Below are 26,382 nucleotides of genomic sequence, written 5' to 3'. Positions count from 1 at the left end.
TTTGTCTGAAACAGGAGCAGAGAAAACTACAATCTCATTCACCATGGAAGAAATAGTGGCTACTCAAAGGCAACTCAGAAGACAGGAATGCAACAGTTATTCCCCTACCCATGTTCCCCAGCAACTGTTGTACATAATAATACTGCCTCTGGTACTGGAGGCAACATATAACCATGAGGCCCACTAACCATTGATAGCTGCTTCCTCCATTAATTTGTCCAATCCCCTTTGAAAGCCAAACTGCTGGCCATCACTACCGCCTGTGGCAGTGAATGGTTTAATTATGTGCTGTGTAAAGAAGTATTTCTTTACACCAATCAGTTTCATGAGTTCTTGTAGGATGAGAGGATGAAAAAAATGTATGCGTATCAACTTTTTCTACACTATGCATAATTCTGTACACCTCTATCATATCCCAATCCCTGCACTGCCACCTCACTTGCCTTTGTCCTAAGCTAAACAGTTCCAAATATTGCAACTTTCCCTCGCAGGAGAGCTGTTCCAGCCCCTTAATCATTTTAGCTGTCCTTTTTGATGCTTTTTTCAGCTCTTTTTTGGTGCAGTGACCAGAAATGTACAGAATGTAAGTGTAGTTGTGCCATAGAGTGACACTTCAGAGCATGCTGAGGAATGCCATTTTACATTAAGGACAGCTAATAGGTGATTTGATTTTATTTTTTGTGTGAGGAGTGGCTGTGTTTATGTGTGCACATGCATGCTTCACTTATTTGTCTTTAAAAATATCCTTCAAAATTCTTGAACAAATATTCAAGAATTTTTGTCAGCAAAGCTATTCCTATGTTTCATTAATTGAGACTGGTTAGCCAGAAATTTCAGAAACTTGTGGCTAATTTGTATAACCATTAATTTGCTAAGGCATCAATTATGTGAGCATTTCCAGATATAAAGTTTAGATTACACACTAGTTAATCTGCTATGTTTTCATATTCCAGACGTGTCTATTCAGACATAAGGCCCATTGAACTCAGTGAGACTTACTTCTAAATAGACATGTCATTATGCTGCTGATGAACCATCTACAACTTTCAGTTTGTATTATACCATCCTCTATATATTTAAGGTGAACAGAACCTCTTGCAGAACATACACTGAAAGTATAATAAGGCAAAATCATGCGGTCCCTGTATATGAGCACAGCCCTTCCATAACTTGGTGCTGTCCAGACACATTGGTACCAGCTTTGGGAAAACAGTAAGATTTGGTATGGCGAAAAATGAAGCAGTCTGGCTTTTCTTTTAACAAAGCAAACCTCTTTTAAAAAAAATCTTGTCTCAGTTTATTTCTTTTCATGCACAATTACCTAGGAAATCCATGATTCCTAGAGAAAATAATGATTCTTCAATACTTGCAAGGGTTCTTTGAAAGCACCACAATCTGGCCAAATTTGAGATAAAAATAGTCCTCCAAATGCTATTATGAAAGATTGCAACATCTGAAAAAAAATGATTTCATAACTAAGGTGAATTAAGCGTGGTGTAGTGGTTAGAGTGCTGAACTGGGACTTGGAAGATCCACTTCTAGTACCAGCTCCCCATAAAAGCTCACTGCATGACACTGGCCAGTTACAGAATATCAGCCTTCCCTACCTTGCAGCTTTGTTGTAAGAATGTTGGTGGTGATGATAACTGATCGTGAGCATGCACTTCATGTCTGAGAAATATTTTGTCTTGGTGAATGAGGGGCAGAATTTAGAAAGAAGGCTCTTAGTTTCTAGATTTGCTACAGGTACAGATTTTCAAAGTAACAAAGAAAAAGTAACTACATTTCTCCAACACTCATATCTAGTAATAGTTTCCAAACACTGACATTCCTTCAGTTTGGAGTATGTGGCTCATATATGAGGCCTACACTGAAACAAAAATATTTCCAGACGTCATGATTCTCACCTATTTCCAAATCCAACCCTTAACTTTTGCAGCTGTCCTCAGGCAGTTAACTGTACAAAGTTACTTTCCCCATTTTTCTTTTTCTAGAATATAGCTGGTAATTCAGAAAGTGGACTTGCTTTGCCTTATTCAAAAATGCATGAAACAGCTAGGCCAGACTCATGATCATTATCATTGCTTTTCTTAGGAGTAAGACCAGTATCAGAGGTGTTTAATTCCTGGCTATTATTACCAAGGACTGTAATTTTAGGACATGATGCTGATACAGCACTTGAGAAAGAGGCAAAGCTAGACAGGGATATAGGAGGCAGATAAGGGAACACCAAGATTCCTGAGGAGCTGGATCATTCTCCTAATGGATAAGGCAATTTGCTGTCTTTCTCTCATCCATTCTCATGCTATAGCTAAGTGTATGCATAGTATCCTTGCAAAATTCCACAGCTCTGCACATTTGAATAATTATTGACAGGTGTTTTGCTAGCAAACCCCAAACACCTGCTGTCTGTTGAAGTCAACACCACACCTTAAATGCTGAGAGTTAGCTTGAGTACCTGTTATAAATCTATTCCCCATGCATACGCAAGTATGCCATTTTATACTATAATGTTTGGAATTATTCCCAGAGACATATGCTAAAATAATCACCATAAAAGAGATAGTTGCTCTCCATGCAGAGATTTAAAAAATCCTAATGGTAGGGAAAAATGAGTTTTTAATGCCTGGCACTGGCTTTGAATAACTGCCATTCTGAATATTTCGAGCAGAAGTAATTTCACAGATACACAGTCTTTGTGGGGAATCTAATAGTAAAAAGAAGTAATATAGAGAAAAAAACATGCAAATTAAAATGAAGTTCGACACAGCTCAAACTCAACATTAATGTCAATTATTTCTTCAATTGTTTGTTCTTTTAATAGTATGCTTCAAGTAATAATAGGTAATAAGTCAAGGAATTAAAGAGGTATCATCAAGCTCAAGTACATAGCAATGAAAACTGGACTTCAGCCTTTATTAGTTCCAGAAATATTTATTATTCTTAGAATTTTGAGAATTTGAGGAGTCTTTCCCCCATGAGAAAGAAGACAACAGCCATTCTTTCCATTACAGAAGTTACATCTATACAATGCATCAGTAGATTTCCAAAAAAACCTTGTAATATACCAATCACAGTCACAATTCAGTTAACAGTTTTAAGCTACATGGACCTCAGCAGGAAATAATTAATCTGGTGAATAGCTTGTCACTGAAATCAATATGACTTAACACTAATGAACTAGAACTGTTAGATCATGCTCCTTGTTCCTTTCCTAGTAATTGCAACTGCTGTATTTCAATGGCTGTGTGCATATACCCAAAATGTAATTTTTCAGTTGGTTTTCATTTCCTCGTTAAGCACTGCCTCTACTGCAATGGCACCTATCAACAGCTGCATTTTACAGAGATTACTTAAGCAAACTTAATCCATGATGATGACACTTATATCCTACCTTTCTATGCAAAGAAAAGTCCACATAAAAACTAACAATTTAAATCTTATATAAATAACAGTGTAGGAACTTGCCTCCTGTCTCCCACCCTGCAACAGCTTTCTACATCAGAAACTGATTTTGTCAATCAGCATGGATGACTCTTGAAGTGCAGTGGGCAGGGAGATGGGACAGACACTTAAAAGCCTTCCAAGGCACAAAAAATTGCTGATTCATCCTTTGGATCAGGGCCTAGCATAGGCACTACTATTTTAGGGAACAATGGAGCCCAAGTAAAACATTTCATTCCCAATGATTTTAGAAGAAGTATTTTAAACATATGCTTCAACCTGGCACTGAAGCCTGCAAGAGTTTAAATGCTTACATTTAGTTGGATCATGTGCCCTCAGTCTGTAAGCACCGATTTGCAAGATCATGATGCCAAACACAATGTTATATACATTATATCTCTTCTAACAACTATGTAAAATCAGAAGATGATCTAAATATTAAAATCATGTTGAATTTTTTCATATTATATCAGAGATGTATTGTAAGAGACAACAGACTTGCCAATACTTAATATACTGCTATGAACTGGGATACCCTGACATCTATAACACTGCATCCATTTGCAGTGCAAGAAACCCTTAACAGCTGTTTATTTTCCATTCAGAGTTCAATGGTGCTTACCTTCATGGGTTTGAGGAGTCCTGCAAGATGTCACAGATTCTTCCTGAGAATCTGTTGAAGCTGGGCTGGTACACTTGGGAGTAGAAGTAGAGGGGACTGAAGAAGAACTCACATTCAAGGACAAGTCACTCCTGCCCCTACATAAACTCCGACTTCTCAGTTCCTTTTCATACTCTTCAGCTGCCAATTTCTCCAAGTATTTGTATCTGAAAGTTAAATTCCAAAGGGATTCCGTAAAGAAGGAGAAAGCTGTAGCTGGTGCTTGTTTATGGATGAAACACACGCAGGAAAAAGAGCAGACTTCCTGACACATGAGGTACGCAGCAAAACTGACTGCTGGGTTAGTTGGGGAGGTTGGGGGTGGGGGAAATGCACCACAGCCAAAAACAAACAAAAACACCCCCCAGGAACAGTTTATATTGCTCATGTCAAACCACAAGATCATATTAAAGCAGTCCTCAGATACAGCACTTTGAAGAAAACTATCTTCTTCCTTTTGAGAACATTTATCAGCTCTTCCTTTCTCCCTCCTTACCTCACAAAAATGCCTCCCAGATCCCCAAATGATGGAAGACCCATTCCCATTCCTGCTGAAAAGTGTGTGTGTGTGTGGTGGTGGGGAGCTTAGTGCCTCACAGGAAAACAGTTCTTGCAGTAAATAATACCATTTATAAGTGCTTGGACTGCCTGAGTCTCTGAAGTTGCTTCGATTTGCTTTAAGACCAGTGCACTGGAATTTACTTTGTTCTCCCCAGTCCCGACAATGGAAACTATTTTTTTTTAATTTTAAAAGATTTCTCGGCTGGATTCAAGTCATCCAATAGCTTGGATATGACATCACATATAGTTTATTCATCAAAGTCAGTTGAAAAGCACAAAGATACATCTGTTTTGCATTTTAGGCGGGCAAGACTCGCTAACTGTTTATTAAGACCAGCTACCAATCATATTCTCCGTACAGTTCATTATATGTTCAGACCAAAATAACTTTGAAATATGTGCCTCTTCCAGATGTCTGCTAATTTTATCCGCCGTTATTTGCTTATAGAATACATTTATACATTTATATATACAGATGCAAAAGTAGACTCTGTTTTATTCAGAAATGAACTGCACAGAAAGGTGACTAGACTAGCTTCTCAAATCCCTAATAGTGTGTTCTGCTTCTAATATTACTGTAAACATTTTCTAACAATATGAAATAAAGAGAATAGAGATCCTGTCTTCTTGTATAATAGTGCAACATTTCCTAAAATTCCGGTAACAGAAGGGCAATTTCCCCTCAAAGTGGAGGCATATTTCACTCTTACATCTGAAAAAAAAAATAACTTTCATAAAGTGAGAAAGAGAATTCTCTGACTTGGAGTAACCTGCCCCGTACTTCTACATCACTGTTTTGATTGAGGCAAGAACTGACAAGAAAGTTCTGCAGAGATGCAATGGGAAACCTCTTCAGAGAAGAGGTAATTCTGCTGCATCTTGCACTGGGGTGATTAAATAATACAATCACATCTAATATGGGGAGAACATAGATTGCCTGCCTTCAGCAGAAGCTGATTGGAAGACAGGTAAATCATTCATGTACACAGCATGCAGTCTCCTCAGTGGGAACCTAAAATTATATACAGTAATCATTACATAAAGTTTAGCAACCATATCACCAGTGAATATTAAAATCAGAAAGGGCAAAGCATTCTGTTACCTATAGAATACAATAGTGCTTATTACAGAGAGCAGGAGTGTTGAAGCCTTTTCAGTCTGAGGGCCAAATAAAATTTTGGAGAGGTTCACAGTGGATGTGGCTAATGGTCAAAGCACTAATACCAATAGCAAAAGGAGAAGCCCTCAAAATACATAAAATACCAGCAGATTGTAGCTTAAAGATCTTACTGCTAATAAGTAAGCCTTAGCAGAGGCATTTCCTATTTCTAAGAATGGGAAAGAAAACTACACAAAAGCCAGGAACCAGCAAACATACTGGTTGGGGAAAAGGGAGCAGTGCCATGGGGGTGGATTTTGATAATCTGAGGAACAGCAAAGGGCCCAAGCTAATTTTCAGGTGAACTTGATCTGGCCTCCAGGCTTGAGATTCTTCATCCCTGACACAGAGGTACATGCACACATGTAGTTTCATACTCCAGCCATTATAAATAATAGCTACCTTTCATATCTTATGCTGTTAGCTTACAGAGATGCTCATACTCATTTTTGACAGCTTCTTTGGAATAATTAACACAGTAAGAGATTCAAAAGCACTCAGAATTTGGATGATATTCTAAAAATGGCTATAAAATTGGACATGTTTCCAATGTTTATACACAGCCCATTTACAGAGAATGAGATACTGGGCAGTGCAAGATTGAAACAAAGAACAAACATTCCTAAGAGTATAGTGCTCAAAGAATTTAGTGATTAGCCTACAGTGCTAGAAAAGATGCTCTGCAAATTGCTGGTAGCACTTTGCCACTGTATTCCTAAAACTGAGTGCCTTTTCTGTGTGTGCATACACCATAAACTTGTATAATATCTGTCTATGTGAGAATGTTTGGGTCTCAACACTTACAGAATCATAGAATACTAGAGCTGGAAGGGCGCATGGAGGCCATCGGCTCCAACCCCCTGTTGTTGTAGGACACCAATTTATACCATCCCACTCAGATGACTGTCCAGTTTCTTTTTGAATGTCTCTAGTGTGGGAAAGCCCTTTAGACAAGGGGTTCACTTTCATATTGCTCTGAATATGTGAAAACATTACCCAATATCTGGGTAGTCACAACTTGAATTCATACAATTGTGCTATCAGCAAGAGGAGTTCCTGACTTTCCTCCTTGTGGCAGCTTTTGAGGTACTTATAGAGGGATATCATGTCCCCCCCCCTCACTCTCCTCTTCCCAAGTCTGAACATGCCCCGTTCTCTCAGTTTCTCCTCGTGGGACAGTGTTTCCAAACCCTGCCTCATTTTGTTTCCCTCCACTGGACCCTTTCTAATTTTGCTGCATCTTTCTTAGATCTTCGTGTCCAAAACTGGACACATTATTCTAGATGAGGTTTGAATAGTGAGGACTATAGAGGAACTACTTGTGATTTGGAAGTAATACTTCTGCTGCTGCTAGTCACAAAGTCGTGCCTGACCCATTGCAACCCCATGGATAACATTCCTCCAGGCCTTCCTGTCCTCCACCATCTCCTGAAGTCCACTTAAGCTCACACCGACCGCTTCAGTGACTCCATCTAGCCACCTCATTCTCTGCCATCTCCTTCTTTTACTGTCAATTGTTCCAGCATTAGGCTCTTCTCCAGTGAGTCCTTCCTTCTCATTAGGTGACTAAAGTATTTGAGTTTCATCTTCAGTATCTGGCCTTCTAAAGAGCAGTCAGGTTTGATCTCCGCTAAGACTCACTGGTTTGATCTCCTTGCAGTCTAAGGGACTCGCAGGAGTCTCCTCCAGCACCACAATTCAAAGGCCTCAGTTCTTCGGTGCTCAGCCTTCCTTATGGTCCAGCTTTCACAGCCATACATTGTAACTGTCACATGAAAGAGGTCACACACTTGACCTGGTTTTCTTGACAGGACGGGAAGAGGTGGCCTTGAAGTGAGAAACTTGATCTTAACTCCTCTGTCATGGTCAGACCACTTCCTCGTGAGGGTTGAGCTCAGGACTGATCTCTCCTTCCAGAAGGGTGCAGGCCCTATTAGGATGGTCTGCCCCCAGAGCCAGATTGATCCAGATGGATTCCTGAGGGCTCGGGGGGATTTTCCGGCAGATAAAGCTGCCGCTCCTGTTGATGTCCTGGTCGACTCATGGAATAGGAAGATGGCCAGGGCAATTGACATGATCGCTCCTAAGCGTCCTCTCCTGACTAGCAGTGCCCGCTTGGCACCATGTTATACGCCTGACTTGTGGGTGATGAAGCAGACTGGGAGATGATTAGAGCTCAGGTGGAGGAAATCTCGGAATGAATCTGACCGAACTTACGTGCACATTATCGTGCCTATGCTGTGGCAGTGAGGGCAGTGAAGAGGCAGTTCTTCTCCACTTCCATTGCTTCCTCACAGTGCCATCCGGCAGAGTTTTTCCTTTTTTTTCCCTATAATAAGTTTTATTCAAAATAACCCTAAAACAAAGGAAAACTAAAAACAACATCAATCATCAGAAAGCTTTGAACCTGCTGGGTCAGCCCCCACATTTTTTTCTATTTATGATAACTTAAAAACATATTTAAATCTATACGAAGTTCCGTTTCTCTGGCCAATAATAAAAAGTGTCCCAAGTTTGATAGAAATCAATATCTTCTTTCTTCTTCAATGACAAAGTCAATCTATCCATTTCTGCACAGTCCAAGATCTTTTTTAGGATCAGTTCATCAGTGGGTGGTTCTTCATTTTTCCAGTGTTGAGCAAATGCAATCCTTGCCGCAGTAATTTCATGTAAAATCAAGTACATTTCTTGTTTACTAATATCAACAGGTATAATGCCTAGTAAGAAGATTTCAGGTTTAAAAGCTAAGGGTTTTTGTAACATTTCCTCAAGCCATTTATGTATTTTAATCCAATACTTTTTTGCATTATCGCAAGTCCACCACATATGAAAGTACCCAATTTATGTTTACATTTCCAACATCCATTTGACATATTTGGAAACATCTTAGCTAATCTATTTGGTGACAGATACCATCTATAAAACATTTTATACAGGTTTTCTTTATATGAAGTTGCTAATGTTACCTAATATTTCTCTCCCACAGCTTTTGCCATTTTTCTAATTCAATATTATATCCAAAGTTTTGTTCGCACCTTATCATAGTTTCCTTAACCTGTTCATCTTCCATTCTCCTATCTAGTAAGAAATTATATAGTCTTTTAATCATTTTCTCATCTGATTTAAGCATTACCTGATCAAATGCTGTTAAATCCTTAAAAGCCCCACATTCTATAGTCTTTAGCATATCTCGATTGTATCTGCACCTTATGCCACCAAGAAATATTAGATCCTTGTTCTTGTATTTCTTGATTCAATTTCAATCCTCCATCATTATCCAAAATGTTGTTATATCTTATGATCCCTTCAAAGTTCAATGCATTTGGATATACAAGAGCTTCCATAGGTGAAAGCCATCTTGGTACTTTATTATACAATTTTGTCTTTAACTTTTCCCACAGCGACATTAATGATTTCCTAATATAGTGACTTAAAAAAGAGCCATGTACCTTAGCCTTTTCATACCAAACATACCAACCCATTTGCAAATCATGCCCTTCAAGATACAAGATTCTCTTATTTCTTAAAGTTATCCATTCTTTTAGCCATGTTAAAACAGAAGCTTGATAATACAACATCCAACCAGGGAGACCAAAGCCCCCATTCTCTTTAGCCTCCTGAAGTAATTTTAGTTTAATCCTTGGTTTCTTCTTTCTCCATATAAATCTTGAGATTTGAAAATTTAAATCATCAAAAAATGTTCTATCAATTTTTATGGGAATCATTTGGAATAGAAACAAAAGCTTTGGTAATATATTCATTTTAGCTAGTGCTATTCTTTTCAGCAAGGATAATTGCAAATTAGCCCATTTTTCCAAATCACTCTTAATATCCTTAAATAGTTTATCATAATTGTCTTCTTTCAGAGTGGTACACTTAGCTGTAAGATAAATTCCCAAGTATTTAACCTTTTTAACAATCTGAAAGTCTACTTGTTCCACCAGAGTTTTTCTCTGCTCCTCTGTGAGATTTTTTACTAACAATTTCATCTTTTCTCTATTTCTTTTCATCCCAGTAACCTCACCATACTCTTCAATACTTTGTAGGAGTTTAGACATTGTTACTAAGGGTTCCTCAGTTATAAAAACTAGATCTGCAAATACTTGCAGTTTATAGCTTTCATCTCTGATTCTAGTACCTTTAATGTCCATATTGTCCCTGATATTTCTGTTTAACACTTCTAAGATTAATGTAAACAACAGTGGTGATAGCGGGCATCCTTGTCTTGTACCCTTTTGTATATCTATAGTATTTGTAAATTCTCCATTGATTATAATCCTAGCAGACTGCTTTTGATAGATGCTTGATATCGCATTAATGAAATTTTCACCAGACTCCATTTGAACTAGCTGTTGCTTCACAAATTGCCAATTAACATTGTCAAAAGCCTTCTGTGTGTCCATGAATAATAGTGCCATTGGTTTTTCCGTATGTATCTCATAATACTCTAAGATGTCCAGGATAGTTCTCATGTTATTCCTCATTTGTCTTTTAGGTAAGAAACCATTTTGATCTGAGTGAATAAAGTCTGTTAGATACTTCTTCAATCTTTCTGCCATTATAGAGGCAAAAATTTTATAATCCACATTTAATAGTGATATAGGGCTATAATTTTGAATCTGCATCAAGTCTGTGTCTTCTTTCGGTATTAATGTAATATTTGCCTCTGTCCAAGTATTTGGTATTTTAGCATTTAACAATGCTGCATTACATATATCCTTAAGAAGCGTAGCAAAAATTCCTTCAAAGGATTTATAAAACTCTGCTGTTTGCCCATCCGGGCCTGGAGTTTTGTCATTCTTTTGTCTCTTAATTGCCTCTATTACTTCTGTTACTTCTTGATTCAATACCTTTTGGTATTTCTCCAGTAACTTTGGCAGGTCTCCCTTTCGGATATATTCTTTTACTTTCTCAATTGAAATCTCATCATTCTGGTATAGCTTTGCAAAGAAATCTTCCGCTATTTTCTTGATATGTATACTTTGTACTTGCAGTCGTCCTTCTCCATCCTTCAATTTACTTATTAGTGTCTTCTCTCTTTCTGTCTTTCTGTATTTCTTTCTTTACTTTATAGGCTAACCATCTCCCTGGTTTATTAGCATTTTTAAAAAAGTTCTGTTTGGTCAATTTCATTTGCTTAGCGAGTTTGTTTGTATCCAGGAGGTTCAGTTTATGTTTTAGAATATTCATTTGTACCATAAGGTCTTTCTTGGATGGATCTTCCTGTAATTATTGTTCACATTTCATCAATTCCTCTACTATTTTAGCTCGTTCTTGTTTTCTCCTTTTGTTTATTTTTGCTGAGTATGTTATTATCAGCTCCCTGACATAGGCTTTGGCTGTATCCCAGACATTTTGCAAAGAGGTTTCTTCAGTTTTATTTATTTGAAAGAATATTTGCATTTCCTTATTTATCTCTTCTGTGAATTTTTTATCCTTTAATAAGGCTTTGTTTAACCTCTATCTGGGCGTTTTTACTGTCCTTTTCAATGTCATAGTTACAGGGTTATGATCTGCCCAGACATTTGCCTCCATTTCAGCTTCTAGCAAGTCTGGTACTAAGTCTGGGGTTATCCAAACCATATCAATTCTAGACCACAACCTATGTCTATTTGAATAGAAAGTATATTTAGCAGAGGTTGGGTTTTTATGTCTCCAGACATCTATCAATCTGAATTCTTCAATCATATTAGAACAAGACTTTGGAAGTATCCTCCTGCCTTTTCTGCCCTTAATCTCACTCTTATGATGCATTTTCTTGTCCACAATTGCATTAAAGTCTCCCATTACTCACATGGTCTGGTAGTCCAAGTGTAAGAGTAAATCATGTAGTTTTTGGTAAAACATTTCCTGATGGTCATTTGAGGAATAGATCGCCACTAAAAGCACCTTTTTAAGTTTCATTGTGATTTCAACCATCAGAATCCTACCATCCTCATCAGCTAATATATATTTAGTGTCTAATTTTTCCTTGATGTATAATGCTAAACCTCTTTTCTTTTGAGAAGCAGAAGATATAAATAGCTTTCCAAGCTTTGAACATTCCAAAAGCTTACTATGTTATTTCTTAATATGTTTTTCTTGTAGACAAATTATATCTAATTTTCGTTTTTGAAGTTGAGAGAGAATCCTTCTCCTCTTAGAGGGCCATTTAGTCCATTTATGTTTAAAGAGAGCAGTTCAATTTTTCCTTCCCTTTTGAAAGCCATATTTAAAAAGTATATATTTATCTACTTATGCTTCGCCTTTACACTTCTACCTTTTTTTCCCTTTAGTTCCAGTGTCTGTCCCTCTTGTTGTAAGTCTGTATTCACTATTTCTCCTTCTTCAGAGTGGTATGTTGTTCGTTCCATTGGTTCAGCACCTTTCCCTCCTTCTTTTGGAGCATCCAATTCTTCCTCTTCAACTGTACTTCTAAATTTTTCATAAAACTCTTGTGCCTTGAAGATCAAGTCCAGCTTGTATCTTGTAGAGTTCCAGGTGAAAAATATTCCTTCTGGCATTAGCCACCTAAACATGATCTCTTAGTCAGCTTTGTAGTAAGGAATAAATATTTCTTTCATCCTTCTCTAATCCTCCATGGTATTTGTTTCAAAACAGTCACCTCATGATGATCATCCGCCTTTAAAGGTTTATTGTGTACAGCCTTCAAAACATTGTCTCTTATAGACCTTTTTGAAAATTTAACATGGATTTCCCTCGGGCGTTTATGTTTTCTGGCATAACTTGAATTCACCCTATAAACAAGGTCAATGCTAATGTCCACCTCTTCGTTTTCCAGATCCAATGCCTCTGCCAGCATAGTAATTATTAATACCCTTAGGTCCTCATTCTTTCCTTTGGGTATATTCTGGAATCTCAGATAATTAGATGCCTTCTCCATCTCTAATATAGCAAGTGAATCCCATAATGACTTGTTTTATTGTGTTTCTTTGTCTACTGATTCAATTTTTTCATGGGCTTGTTGTATTTTTTGTGTATTCTGTTCCGTTTTCAGTCGAACATCTGCCAGTTGGTTTGATACATCCTTAACAGAGCTATCCAGTTTGTCAAGACGTTCTCTTTGTTCATTTGTGAAGTTTTTCTGCTCAGCTGACATGTTTCTCAGTTCTGCCAATATGTTCCTCTGTTCTAAGCTTAATTTTGATATAGAATTTTGCATAGCCTCTTGGGATGCTTGCATAGCTGTTAAAGATGTTTGTATCACCAAAAGAGTCATTTGTGGATCTTTTTGGCATTTTTCGGCATTTGTGGCTTTGGACTGGTGAGTTGGACTCTGAGCAGCTGATGTAGGTGCTGAAGAGGAGGAAGAGTGTGTTTTTTTCATAGTAATGGTAATTTTTTTGCCAGTAATTGCAAGGTAGCAACAAACAAACAAACAAAAAACAAACAAAGAGAGAGAGAGAGAAGAAAAAAAAATCTCCAAGAAAAAAGAGAAAGGAGACTTGTTATAAATCCAATAGCCACAGGATGGCAGCAAAGAGTTATTTTGTCTTTATGTCAAGTGTCAAAGAAGACTGAAAAGAAAATGTCCGTTCATCAAAGACAAGTAGAAATTTGTTTTTCTATCACTTAATCCACAATAATTTTTTATTCTGTTTCTTCGCCCCTGGGGAGGTTAGAAAAAAGAAATCTTTCTTTCCAGCCTCATATTTTCCAAATCTCAGTTCCTCTCCCCTAGATTAGTCGCAGCTTAAACTCCGTGGGGGGGAGGGGATTCCGCCATCAAGGGGGCTTTTCTTTCTTTTTTGTTCCAATTAGTATCTGCTTCAGTTCTTTCACGGGTAATATTGAAAAGGTAGAAATGCTCACCCAGCAGGTCCAATGAACTTCAAGCTGTTATTCTATGCTATATCTGGTCGTCTAAGGCTTGCAGGGAGTGGATCTCTCCCCTGTGTTGTTCAATTGAGAAAATCCCAAGTTTCTCCCAGTAAATGTGGAGCCACTGCCCCACATCACCCAGAAGTATGTGCGGGCTTCTATTCCCTGACCCAACAGGGCTTGGATGAGCCTCTCGCAGCTCACTGTCTAACAAATTACCGGTGTGATTACAGGAGCCCCCGTTCTTCACAGCCGTCTCGCCACGACGTCAACCGGAAGTCCCCCCAGGCAGAACTTTTTCGAGTGGTGTGAGGCCTGATACATTCTGGCCAGAAGAAGGAAGTGGTCGCACCTTCGGCAGCCAGCTGTGACAACTTTGCCCAGCACTTTAGGGAAAAAAATTGCTCAGATTCCCCGCGATCTGGACTCCACAGTTGATTTGATTCCAGTATGGAAGGTGTCCAGAGCACCATCTGATCCTGTTGTGAGGCCAGAGCACTCTTCCCAACTACTCACACAGGCACAGGCAATAAAGGTTTACAGCCTTTTATTCTAAAGAACTTCAAAGCTATGCAGGCAATGAATAATAGAGGAGCTTGTTAATGGCGGTTCTATAGAGTTGTCCCTTCCTTTCTGACTGTTCTCAGATTTATGATGCACTCTTCACCTGTCGTGGACGCCCCTCCCTTCGAGGGCTAGATAAACTCCTTTCTATTCTTTCAATTTTCCTTGACTCCAATTGTCCCAAGTGGTGTGCCCTTCTCCTATCTTAAGCACTCTCCAGAGTTTCCCCAGGCTACTTCGTCCTGTTGACTCCATAGCAACGGACTCACTAACTGGTTGCCTAGCTCCACTATCTAGCTGTGGAAAGTTGTCTTCCTCTGGCCCTAGAAAAACTTCGTCAAAGTCAGTGGGGGGAGGCATTTGTGCAATGGGAACAAAGAAGAAGTAAAAGTCTTCTTGCTCTAAGGCCTGACTAGCCGGGAGCTTCTTGCTTTCTCACGCGTGCCAACGACTCCTCTGAGTCATTAGGCATGACAGGTCCATCATTATTGGATGAATTTCAGTTATTGTGGCCTGATGTTGTGGACAAAGTGCTTGGAATGGTACGTCCTACCACCTGTCTCCTGGACCCTTGCCCCTCTTGGCTAAAGAAGCCAGTTATGGGATTGGTCCCTGGGTATGGGACACCTCACTGAGGGAGGGCTGGGTCCCTGCCCCCTTGAAGGAGGTGGTGATCCGGCCTAACCTGAAGAAGGCATCCCTGGACCCAGAGGTGGCTGCCAATTTTAGACTGGTGGCCAACACCCTGTTTTTGGGCAAGCTTTTAGAGTGGGTGGTGGCAGGACAACTCCAGGCACTCTTGGATGAAACGGATTATATGGACCCATTTCAGTCCAGCTTCAGACCTAGTTATGGCACTGAATCTGCCTTGGTTGCCCTGTATGATGACCTGTGCAGGGAGAGAGATGGGGGAGTGCATCCCTGTTGCTTCTGTGGACCTCTCAGTGGCTTTTGATACCATCGACCATGGTATCCTTCTGGATAGGCTGGCCGGGTTAGGACTAGGAGGATCTGCTTGGCAGTGGTTCCGCTCCTACCTGGCTGGCCAACTCCAGAAGCTTGTGCTGGGGGACTATTGCTCTGTGCCGTGACAGTTTTGCCATGGGGTTCCGCAGGGCTCTATTTTGTCCTCCATGCTTTTCAACACCTACATGAAACCACTGCGAGAGGTCATTAGGAGGTTTGGGTTGCAGTGTCACCAGTATGCTGATGACACCCAGCTCTACCTCTCATTTATATCTACTCCAGGTGAGGCGGTAGCTGTCCTGAACCAGTGCATGGCCGAGGTAATGGGCTGGATGAGGGCCAATAAACTGAGCCTCAATCCAGATAAGATGGAAGTCCTGTTGGTGGGCGGATCGAGGTTTCAGGTAAGTGATTTTACCCAGTTCTGGACAGGGTAGCACTCCCTCTAAAGGACAGGGTCTGCAGGTTGGGAGTGCTCCTTGGCTCAGAGCTGTCACTGGAATTCCAGGTGGCAGGAGTGGCAAGGAGTGCTTTCTTACAGCTTCGGTAGATCCACCAGCTGCGTCCTTACCTGGACAAGCACTGCCTAGCAACGGGGATTCATGCTCCCAGTAACCTCGTGGTTGGATTACTGTAATGCGCTCTATGTGGGGCTGGCCTTGAAAATGGTCCGGATACTTCAGCTGGTACAGAACAGAGCTGCCGGGCTGCTGATGGGGACCAGTCATTATTCTCATATAATGCCAGTCCTCTACCAGCTCCACTGGCTCCCAGTTGAAGTCCGGGCCCAATTCAAGGTGCTGGTTTTAACCTATAAAGCCCTGAATGGCTTGGGACCAGGATACCTGAAGGAGCATCTCTCCTCTTACATGCCCTCACATCCCTTAAGATCTGCAGGAGAGGCTCTGCTCCAGGAACCCTCTTTAAAGGAAATAAAAAGAACATCTACCCGGAGCAGGACCTTCTCTGCAGTGGCACCCAGATTATGGGATTATTATTATATTATTTTTGCTGCCAGGTTAAAACCTTTTTATTTAACTGCTATTTTAAAAACTGATATTTTAGCATTGAACAGTCGCTATATTTTCAGTTTTGTGTCTTTGTGTAACCTTTTATTGTATTTGTTATTTATAAAGATCATTTTATTGTATTTTAATTGCATGTATTGTGAGCCGTCCTGAGATGCCAAAGCATGTGGTGACAGCATACAAAAGTTTTAAATAAATAAATAAAACTGGGAAAACCATAGCCTTGACTATAAGCACTTTTGTCGGCAGGGCAATGTCTCTGCTTTTTAGTATGCTGCCTAGATTTGCCATAGCTTTCCTCCCAAGGAGCAAGCATCTTTTAATTTCTTGGCTGCAGTCAACATCTGCAGTGATCTTGGAGCCAAGAAAATAAAATCTGTTGCTTTCTCCATTTCCTCTCCATCTATTTGCCAGGAAGTGATAGGACAGGATCTCATGATCTTAGTTTTCTTAATGTTGAGTTTCAAGCCAACTTTTGCACTGCTCTCTTTCATCCGCATCAAGAGTCTCTTTAGTTCCTCTTCACTTTCTGCCATTAGAGTGGTATCGTCAGCATATCTGAGGTTGTTATTTCTCCCAACAATCTTAATTCCAACTTGTGATTCATTTAGCCCAGCCTTTCACATCATGTGTTCTGCATGTAAGTTAAATAGGCAGGGTGACAATATACATCCTTGCCATACTCATTTCCCAATTTTGAACCAATCAGTAATTCCATGTCCAGTTCTCTTCTTGTTACTGTTGTTGTTGTTACTTGTACTGTTACTTCTTGACCCTCATATAGAAACATAGAAACAGAGTGAGTCAGAAGGAGCCTCCTGGGTCATCTAGTCTGACTCTCAGCTCCAGCCGGCTCCACTCACTACATGCCCGCCATGAGCATGTCCAGCCTATCTTTGAACACCCTTACCGATGGGGCCTCAACCACATCCCGTGGAAGCCCATTCCATACCCTCAGGGTCCTGTCAGGAACAACTTCCTGGCATCCAAATGGAACCTTGGCTCCCTGAGCTTTGCTCCACTGGAGCACATCCTGCCTTCCTCTGCAGGGGAGAACAGGTCTCTACCCACCTCTGTGTGACATCCCCCCACATACCTGTATGTCACCAACATACCCCCTCTGAGTCTCCTTTTCTCCAGGCTGAAGAAAACCAGTTCCCTCAGTCTCACCTCATACGGCATCCCCTACAAATCGGCCACCAACCTTGTGGCCCTACGCTGCACTGACTCTAACCTGTATATATCCTTACTAAAAACTGAGCACAATATTCCAGTTGTGGGTGCACCAGAGTTGTATAAATTGGTAGTAATACTTCTCTCGATCTAGAAGCCACACTTCTGGCTATGCAACCAAGGGTGGCGTTTGCCCATTTTTCATTGATGAAAAGATTAAATAGGATCGGCCCCAGGACAGAGCCCTGGGGGACCCCACTTGTCACTGATGATTCCCCACTAATGGTTACCCTCTGCTTTCGGTCAGTCAACCATGCCCTAATCCATTGGACAGTGCATTGGTCTATCCCAAGACCCCTCAGTTTCTCAACCACTTTGTCACTTTGTCACATGGGGCACTTCGTCAAAGGCCTTGCTGAAATCCAGGTAAACCACATCCACTGCATCCCCTCCCTCTAGCCACCTTGAAACCTTGTCATAGAATTCCACAAGGTTTGGCTGGCAGGACCTGTTTTTGCAGAAGCTGTGTTGTGTGGCTGCCAGCCTCCCTTCCCTATCTAGCATCACTAGATTTCTCTCTGTTATGAGCCTTTCCATTGTTTTTCCTACACTGGACGTAAGGCTAACTGGTCTGTAATTCCCCATGTCCCTTCTAGTACCCTTTTTTAAAATTGGGACCACTGATGCCACCCTCCAGTCCTCTGGAACTTCACCCGTTCTCCACGAGGCCTCAAAAATGGATGCCAGTGGGCGTGAGAGAACCCCTGCCAACTCTCTAAGTACTCTTGGGTATAACCTGTCAGGGCCTGGCGTCTTTGTAACGTCCAATGCCCTGAGGAGCCCCTTGACTTCAAGGGGGGTGACTCTAATCTGTGCCCCTAAGTCCCCAGCCTCATCTAATCTCCTATGCGGATCTCCCCAGTCCTGCTTTGGGGAGAATGGTTATAGGTTTCTCAAATATAGGTTTCTCAAGAGACAAATAAGATGGTCTGGTATTCCCATTTCTTTAAGAACTTGCCACAATTTGTTGTGATCCACACAATCAATGGCTTTAGCATAGTCAATGAAGCAGAAGTAGATGTTTTTCTGGAACTCCCTGGCTTTCTCCATGATCCAGCATATGTTGGCAATTTGATCTCTAGTTCCTCTGCCTCTTTGAAACCCTGCCTGTACTTCTGGTAGTTCTCGGTCCACATACTGCTGGAGCCTAGCTTGTAGGATTTTGAGCATAACTTTACTAGCATGTGAAATGAGAGCAATGGTGAATATTTCTGTTAATGCATCCCAAAATAGCAATTGCCATTTTGGAAGCTGCATTGCATTATTGGCCTATATTTATCCTGTTGTCCACAATTATTGGAGGGCTTTCTCAGCGGTGGCGCCTAAGTTATGGAATGCGCTCCCCAGAGAGGTCCGCCTGGCGCCGTCGTCGTTTTTCGGCGCCAGGCGAAGACCTTTTTATTTATGCAGCATTTTAAATGTTAATATTATTGAATTTTATTCGGCCAGGGCGGCTTATTTTATTTTACTGTATATATTTTAATTGTCATTGTTTTAATGTATTTCGTATTCGATGTTGTAAGCCGCCCCGAGGCCTTGGCAAGGGGCGACATAGAAATGTTTTAATAAATAAATAAATAAATAAATAAATAAATAAATAAAAATTATTCCCAGGTCTTTTTCTTTTTCAGTTCTGTTGAGCCACACATTCCCCATTGTGTATCAATGAATTTGATTTCTTTCTCCTAGGTGGAGAACTTGGCATGTGCCCTTCTTGAATCTCATTCTGTTGATTTCAGCCCAGAGTTCAAGTTTATCCTGGATTCTGCCTTCTAGGGTGTTTGCTACTCCATCCAGTTTTGTATTGTCTGCAAATCTGATTATCTTTTCTCATACTTCCTCATCTAAATCATTAATAAAGATGTTGAAGAGCACTGGGCCCAGGACTGAACCCTGTGGCATCCCTTTAGATACCTTCCACCAGTTTGAGAAGGTGCTATTGTTGAGCACTCTTTGTGTCCAATTCAGCAGCCAATTTTGGATCCACTGAATAGCTTTTCTGTCTAGTCCAGTTATTGCTAATTTTTTCATCAGAATGTTGTGTGGCACTATGTCGAAAGCTTTGCTAATGTTGAGGTTGATTATGTCCACAGTGTTTCCTTTGTCCATTTGGGAGGTTACCCAGTAAAAAGTGAGATTAAATTAGTCTGATGTAATTTATTTTTGATAAATTGATGCTGGCTTCTATTAATTACCTCGTATTCTTCAGGATGTTTGCAGACTGATTTTTTAATAATTTGCTCCAGAATTTTTCCAGTGACTGATGTCAGACTAACAGGTCTGTAGTTCATCTTTCCCCTGCTTTTTGAAGAAAGGGACAACCTTAGCCCTTCTCCAGTCGTCTGGCACTTCTCCTGTTTTCCCAGATTTATCGAACATAATAGCATGTGGTTCTTCCACTAGCTCTTTTATGACTCTGGGATGGAGATCATCAAGCCCTGGAGATTTGAATGTGTTTATTTAATCTAGGTATTCTTTGACTATTTGTCTGTCAATATTAGACTGTCATCTCTTGCTTTCAACTTTTACTTCCTCTTGGTTGTAGATTTTCTTGTGGGATAAGACTGAGTTGAAGTAGGAATTGAGTACCTCCGCCTTTTCCTTGTCATGTAATATCACTCTGCCATCCACTTTAAGTAGCTGGACACCTTTCCTGTTCACATGTCTTTTGTTTTGGATGTATCTGAAGATGGCTTTTTTGTTGTTCTTAGCAGCCCTTGCTATTCTCAGTTCATTTCCTGCTTTAGCCTTCCTGATGCCGTCCCTGCAATGCCTTGCTATTTGTTTATACTCTTCCTTCGGGGCCTGACGCTGCTTCCACTTCCATGTTCTTTTTTTTCTTTTAGGCTGTCACTTAACCTTTTGTGGAGCCATGCAGGCTTTCTCTGCTTTCTTCTACACTTTTTTCTTGATGGAATTGTTTGTAGTTGTGCTTTGAGAATCTTCCAATTCAAGATTTCCCACCTCTCTTGGGCTCCTTTTCCCTTCCCAACAGCCAGCTGAAGGTCAGGGTAAGATCCTAAAGGAACACTCTGTCTCCAAAATTGGTAGGCCTCATATGCCTCACAGGCAAAATTTGGTCAAATTAAGGCAATCAATATCTGTATAAACTATGTACAGTATGCCTTGCCCTGCAACATGGTCACACCTTGTGCTCTATTTTTCAAACAGCATAGTCTCATTTTTAAAACCTATAAACAGGTACATAGATTCTGTTTTTAATGCCTTACCTTTAAAATATGGATAATAAGAAAAAATTGATGTCTAATTTCTGTTGTGAACACTTTCTTTGATGTTCATGCAATGCTTATGCTCACATGAAAATTCAATTTATTTCAATGAAACTTGTGCAGGAGACTTTACTGGTAGAGTTTCTTCTTTTTAAAGTGGGAAAAGTTTGCTTTCCCATTTAAAAGAACTCTAGAGACATACTTACAATGTGGCCAATATTTCACAGTAAAGAGGAGAGGTCCTGCTTAAAAAAGGTACTGAAGAAAATGCCAGTTCATTTGTCTTCTGTTAATTTATTTGGCATTGATGCCAAATGACTTCAGTGAGTCAATGCCAAAAATAGCTGGAGATGTCAGCCTTTATACAGCTGCATGGAAACTATTTAAGAACTCAGACTTGAATGTACCATAGAAACAAGTACTTTGGTTATTAAGAGGAACAGGTCTCTTTTGTCTTTCCTTTAATAGTTCCCTTGATTCTGCACCAGAAAATAACTTACAGGGCAAATCACTGGGCCTGGATGCAGTCATTACTCCTGTGTTCACTCTGTACATTTATGATTAGTACCTGAGGCTTCCAGCCCACTGGAGCTCCAAGAATTTATTTGTTATGTCTGCTGTTATCTCTCTGTGATCATTTCCAAACTCATTTCTGTAAGCACAATCTGGCCAATATAGGTTAATACACCTGGACTTCTCAAAGTGATGCAGAGTCACATTCCAGCCTTTTCCTAGTACCACATTGAATTCTTCAGCTATCATGCTCACCAACTACCATACTCTTCTTCAAAAAGTTTGGCCATACCTAGTCCAGTGAATCTACAGAAGAGTAAGAATTGGTTGTGCAGAACAATATTTAGTGGAATGTGGTGTGGTTACAAATCCTATTTCTTAAAAAGCAGTAACACATTTTAACAAAATATTATTAACTAGGATTGGCACAAGAAGGCGGGGTTATTTACAATATATGTCAACAGGTTTCATTACATGTCACATTGCACTGAATACTTTAAGCTCTAATGACAAAGCCACCCCCCCCAAAAACCTTGTTAGTGTAATTTGCAACAGCAGCTAGCTCTGTTTCAGTGTGTATTTCTAACATAATGGAAAGAGAAATTGAATGGTGAGAAAGCTGACACTATATGCATATTTTTCACATTTGTAGACAAGCTCCCTAATTAAAACTGGGATTTTAAAATTAAAAATTAAAGTCTTCTTCATCCTCAGCAGCCATTTAATACTAGGAATGAAGCTTAAATGGAGAAAGATGCACATCTGCCACACAATAAATGAAGAACATTTTCAGTTTTCTAGAAATTTATTTATTTATTTATTTATTTTTCAATTTATATCCTTCCTTTTTCCTACAAAGGGCTCAAGGCAGCTTACATCATTCTCCTCCTCCATCTTATCCCCACAACAACAATCCTGTGAGGTTGGTTGGGCTGAGAGTCTGTGACTGGCCTAAAGTCCCCCAGTTGGCTCCATGGCTGAGTGGGGAATAGAACCCAAATAGTCTGAGTCCCAGTCCCATGCTCTTAACCACTACACCACACCGGCTCTCCCATGGCTTCAATTTCTGGAACCCATGGCTTGAAAGCAAAGGCATCCAACTGAAGTCAATTCAAAGGTGCTTTCAGAATTGCAGTTTTACGGTAAAATTCTGATTTTACTAAAGCCCATAGTGACATTGTTGTGAAAAAAAGTTTATGGATTTCACTCACTTTCTCAGTGCTTCTTCTGAGAAAGAACTTCAGGTCTTCCTAAAGTCTATTTTTTTCTAAAATAAACTATACAAATTTTGGTAATACTTGTAATATTTCAACAAATAATTGGACAAATAAACTTGGTTTATTTTCTATTGATATCAATATTTATCAAATGTTTTGAACTTGGGTTTCCCCTCAAAACTTTACAGTGCCTATCATGTCCTTTCCAATTGCAGAGTAACCATTTACTTGTAAGTTGAATTTATGCAGATTCTCAGGTAAAGCACAAAATGAAAAGATCTAGGTCAATTAATACTAATTTTTTTTATCATGCATAATGTCATGTTCTCCTAACACCTGTAACTCTTATTCTCATATCTGTCAATTTAGACTAACTACCTAGTTGTTCTGACCTTGAACTGAAGGATGAAAGTGAAGTCTCTTCTTTGTAGGTACTGCTTGTAGCTAGGGGTCCTATCACTACCTGCCTATCAGCAGCATTGAGGTACACCACGACTTCAATCCTCTACCCTGCATGTATCCTGTGACATGGTTCCTGGCCCACAGTTTCAGAACCTAGGATCTCTTTATAAAAGCAATCCAACTGTTATATACCAAGCACTTAATAATAAATATTCTCCCCTGGTGGCTGTGCTTATTAGAGTGAAATAGCACTATTTTGTGTGCATTGCTGAATTAAGCCATTCTTTGCAAGTCTAGTTAGAAGCATATTTACAAAATCAGGAACTTCTTAAAAAAACATGAGAAATGTAAAGCAGCAAAAGCAGTGGTAGGTACAAACCTCTCTTCTCTTGCTTGTCTTAGCTCTTCTCTTTTGTCTAGATAATTACGACTATAAAACAGAGGTGAATAAAGTTACAGGGAAAGTTAACAACAGGAAAGTAAAACAAACCAAAAAGGAAAAGAAGCAAGATTAATCAAAGCAAATTCTAAAATTAAGTTATTCCTTAATCAAAGACATGTATGATATGTCAGATACTGCAGCTGCTACCCTAAGAAACCTCTGCCATTATGACCAGTGCTTTGGAATGCTGAGAGTTGAAGTCATCTAGAGATCTACTTTCTTGCAATCTCAAGTATGGAGAACTGATCAAATGATCTAGTCAAACATTTTAAATCACAGTTAAATGGGAGACTTGAGCATCTGCTCTAGTTCTTTGGCATATTTGATTGGTATAATTTAAATTTCTTGAAATTACTGGAAAAACTAAAATTCCCTTCATCTTTCCCAGTTTGATTGCCACTGCCTCCATGTTTGCTCCTATGCTGGTCCAGGTTGGTAGTAGTCTAAGCTCCAATTTATTTCCAGCAGAGATATTCAAATCCTGACTTCAGTATAAGAGTGACTTCACCTCCTAGCTAAGATCAAATCAGATGTGACTTCATGGAAGTTTTTCATCATGTGCTTATGATGGCCACTCTGTTCTTTTTTTCCAAAGCAATTGCCACAGGAAGGATGTGCATTTATGTGGGAGAAAACTGTGATCATGGTACAGGGAATAGTTCTTTTCCCTCTCCATGTCCTTTGCCTGCTGAAAATTGGGACAAATAACAGCTTCAAAGGGCAAGTCTATTATTTCAGTAACAAAACAAAATTAACAAAAAAAAAAAAAAAAAAACAAAAAAACAAAAAAACAGGGGAGGCCAATCTGAGATTCAGAAACCAGATTTTTTTGAAAGAGACCTAGCTAGCTGCAATCACGTGGCTCAAAACTGTGCTTAAAGCCATGCCTATTTAGATCCTGAGATGGGATCTACCCAGAGTTTGTCTTGTGAAAGGTATCAAAATATGTTCAAGACTACAGCCGTCATATGCCTGACAGCCATTAACATTCAGATGCTTGTATCATGAAGTATCACAGGTAAAACGCAATTGAGGTCCTTTTAGAAGGTAACATGAATAATGCCATGTTAGCCTAGTTCTCACTGAGATGGTAAATCTGTGTGTGGGCTACTTTACTTCAGACTCTAAGTGGGGGTTCACATAACTGGCTGTTCCTCCATATAAACAAATTCTTTCTACATACACATTAGGTATACTACCTCACTGAGAACTAAGAACTAACTCATGGTATGAGGGAGCCTCTTCAGCCTAAAATATATGCCAGTAAACATTATTTATGACTGTACTGACTTCTCCGTTATTGACAAAGTTATCCACCTTATCTGTTTAACTCAGGGCCCAAACATGGGGTTGAGGGAAAGATATACTTTGTTGGAATATCAATGGTGAGGTATCATACCAAATAAAGGGAAAAGCTAATGTGATGTTTGAGTTTTTAAAGTAGTTTGTAATTGAAATAGCAAGCATCACTCAAAGTATAGAGCTAATTAACAGTTCTAGGGGTGTCAGAGAGTCTTGGGTGCAAACAGGGGTCACATAGGTAGGGAGATGTTGCCTATCAGCCAGGTGCAGCCAAAGAAGTTTCCTATTGACCTAGTTTCTTGTGTATAAAAAATTAGCATGCTCTGTACTAGTAGTGGTTTCATTTTGTTTGAAGAGTGTTTGATTTTCAAGGAAACTTTTCCTGTAAGCTATTATTTACAACAGTCTTACTGTTACAGGGTTGTTGTTCTTTGTTGGTTTGTTTGGTTTTGGCAGGTGGGGCAACTCTCCAATAATAATGAGGGATTGAGGAAGTGTGTGCTTCTGGTCTGCTTTAGAGATCCAAATGAATGGCTATAAATAGAAATCACGTGACTTGCAAATGAATTATGATGTGTGTGGGAGGGGAGCCATGTAGTAAGTTTGTATTGGGCTCCGCAAATGATACTTGGGCCCTGGTTTCATTACAGCTAACTATTTTTGAAATTATGAAAGGTGTAATCCAACACCATGTTAGACAATCTTACAAATTATCTTTTAAAGAAAAGTGTGTCTCACTAATGAAACATCTTTAATCTTACATGTATAATAGTGAATATTCTGCTAAGCAAAACTCATTGAAAAACATCATCAGCATGTAAATATTTTTGGAAGTTCTGCTAATTCCTTATCTGTACAGTTTTTTCCTGTATTCTTACTTCAAAGGCTTTTGAGTTATATAATTTCAAATAATGCATTCAAACTTATACAGTCAGGAACAGTTCTTTCAATACTTGACATGATCTAATCGGCCTAAGTGAGCTGAAAGTGAAGTGAAAACTATAAAGAAAAGGTGCTACATCTCAATCAACTCTGATAAGGTTGACAATTATTTAAATGTATCAAAATGATAAAGACTTTATAAAAAATCCTTTCATTGTATACAATGTATGGGCTGTAGGAAAGAAACTGGGGTAATACCCAAGATAGTGTGGTTTATCAGGTGACATGATTCCCAGCTTCCTTTGAAATGCAAACACAGATCAAAGTAGAGATATTATCATATATACAGATAGCTAGAATATTACATATAGGAGCTATGCAGCAAGTTATTTTTAAATTCTATTATAGAAAGACAAGAAATCATCACAGAATGTTCCTCTTACTTGAATTTATTTCTCTCTTCACGCTCTATCCTTTGCAGCCTCTCCTCCCTCTCCTGACGTCTCCTCTCTCTTTCCGCTGCCAAAGACTCTTGGTGCTGCCTATATGATGATGTAAGGAGACCACCCAAGGATGGCCTGCAGATCAATGAAAGATGTCACATAGCATTTTTCAATAAAACTGTTCACCTGAATACTTGTTCTTGCAATTAAATTTGTTAATTTAACCATATACACAATATCCCATATGCTTAGCAGCTAATATATCTCTGCCACTGGTTACTATGTTTTTGCTTTTGTTGGTAACTTACGGACATTTTAGCTGCTGTTAAAAGGTAAATGTGCATTTCTTGATCCGCTAGTAGTAGGACTTATAATTACAAAAAAAAGTATGTGGGGATATGATGGCTATGCATAGTTCATTAATTCACTAATTTAACTATTTCACTTCCAAACTCTTAGCATTCCTCTCCAAAATATGAAAATGTAAGTTTTGGGATTGCCACAACTCCAACAA

General features: G+C 39.4%; 1 protein-coding gene across 14 annotated transcripts in view; it reads right to left on the bottom strand.

Annotated features, from left to right (window-relative positions):
* Positions 1 to 26,382, bottom strand: part of FHOD3 (formin homology 2 domain containing 3) — a 553,244-nt gene that overhangs the window by 133,616 nt on the left and 393,246 nt on the right. For all 14 annotated transcript variants that reach the window (XM_044447289.1, XM_044447292.1, XM_044447291.1 and 11 more), the window contains 3 exons: positions 25,869 to 26,003; positions 23,179 to 23,229; positions 4,067 to 4,272 (listed from right to left, as the gene is read on the bottom strand). In XM_044447289.1, the coding sequence (XP_044303224.1) occupies positions 4,067 to 4,272; positions 23,179 to 23,229; positions 25,869 to 26,003 (392 nt within the window). The remainder of the gene's footprint in view (positions 1 to 4,066; positions 4,273 to 23,178; positions 23,230 to 25,868; positions 26,004 to 26,382) is intronic.

Source organism: Varanus komodoensis, unplaced genomic scaffold, assembly GCF_004798865.1.
Source record: "Varanus komodoensis strain SLA01 unplaced genomic scaffold, ASM479886v1 scaffold51, whole genome shotgun sequence".
Lineage (NCBI taxonomy): Eukaryota > Metazoa > Chordata > Lepidosauria > Squamata > Varanidae > Varanus > Varanus komodoensis.
The sequence above is the reverse complement of the archived record's forward strand: the minus strand, read 5'-3'. Positions and strand labels throughout refer to the sequence as shown.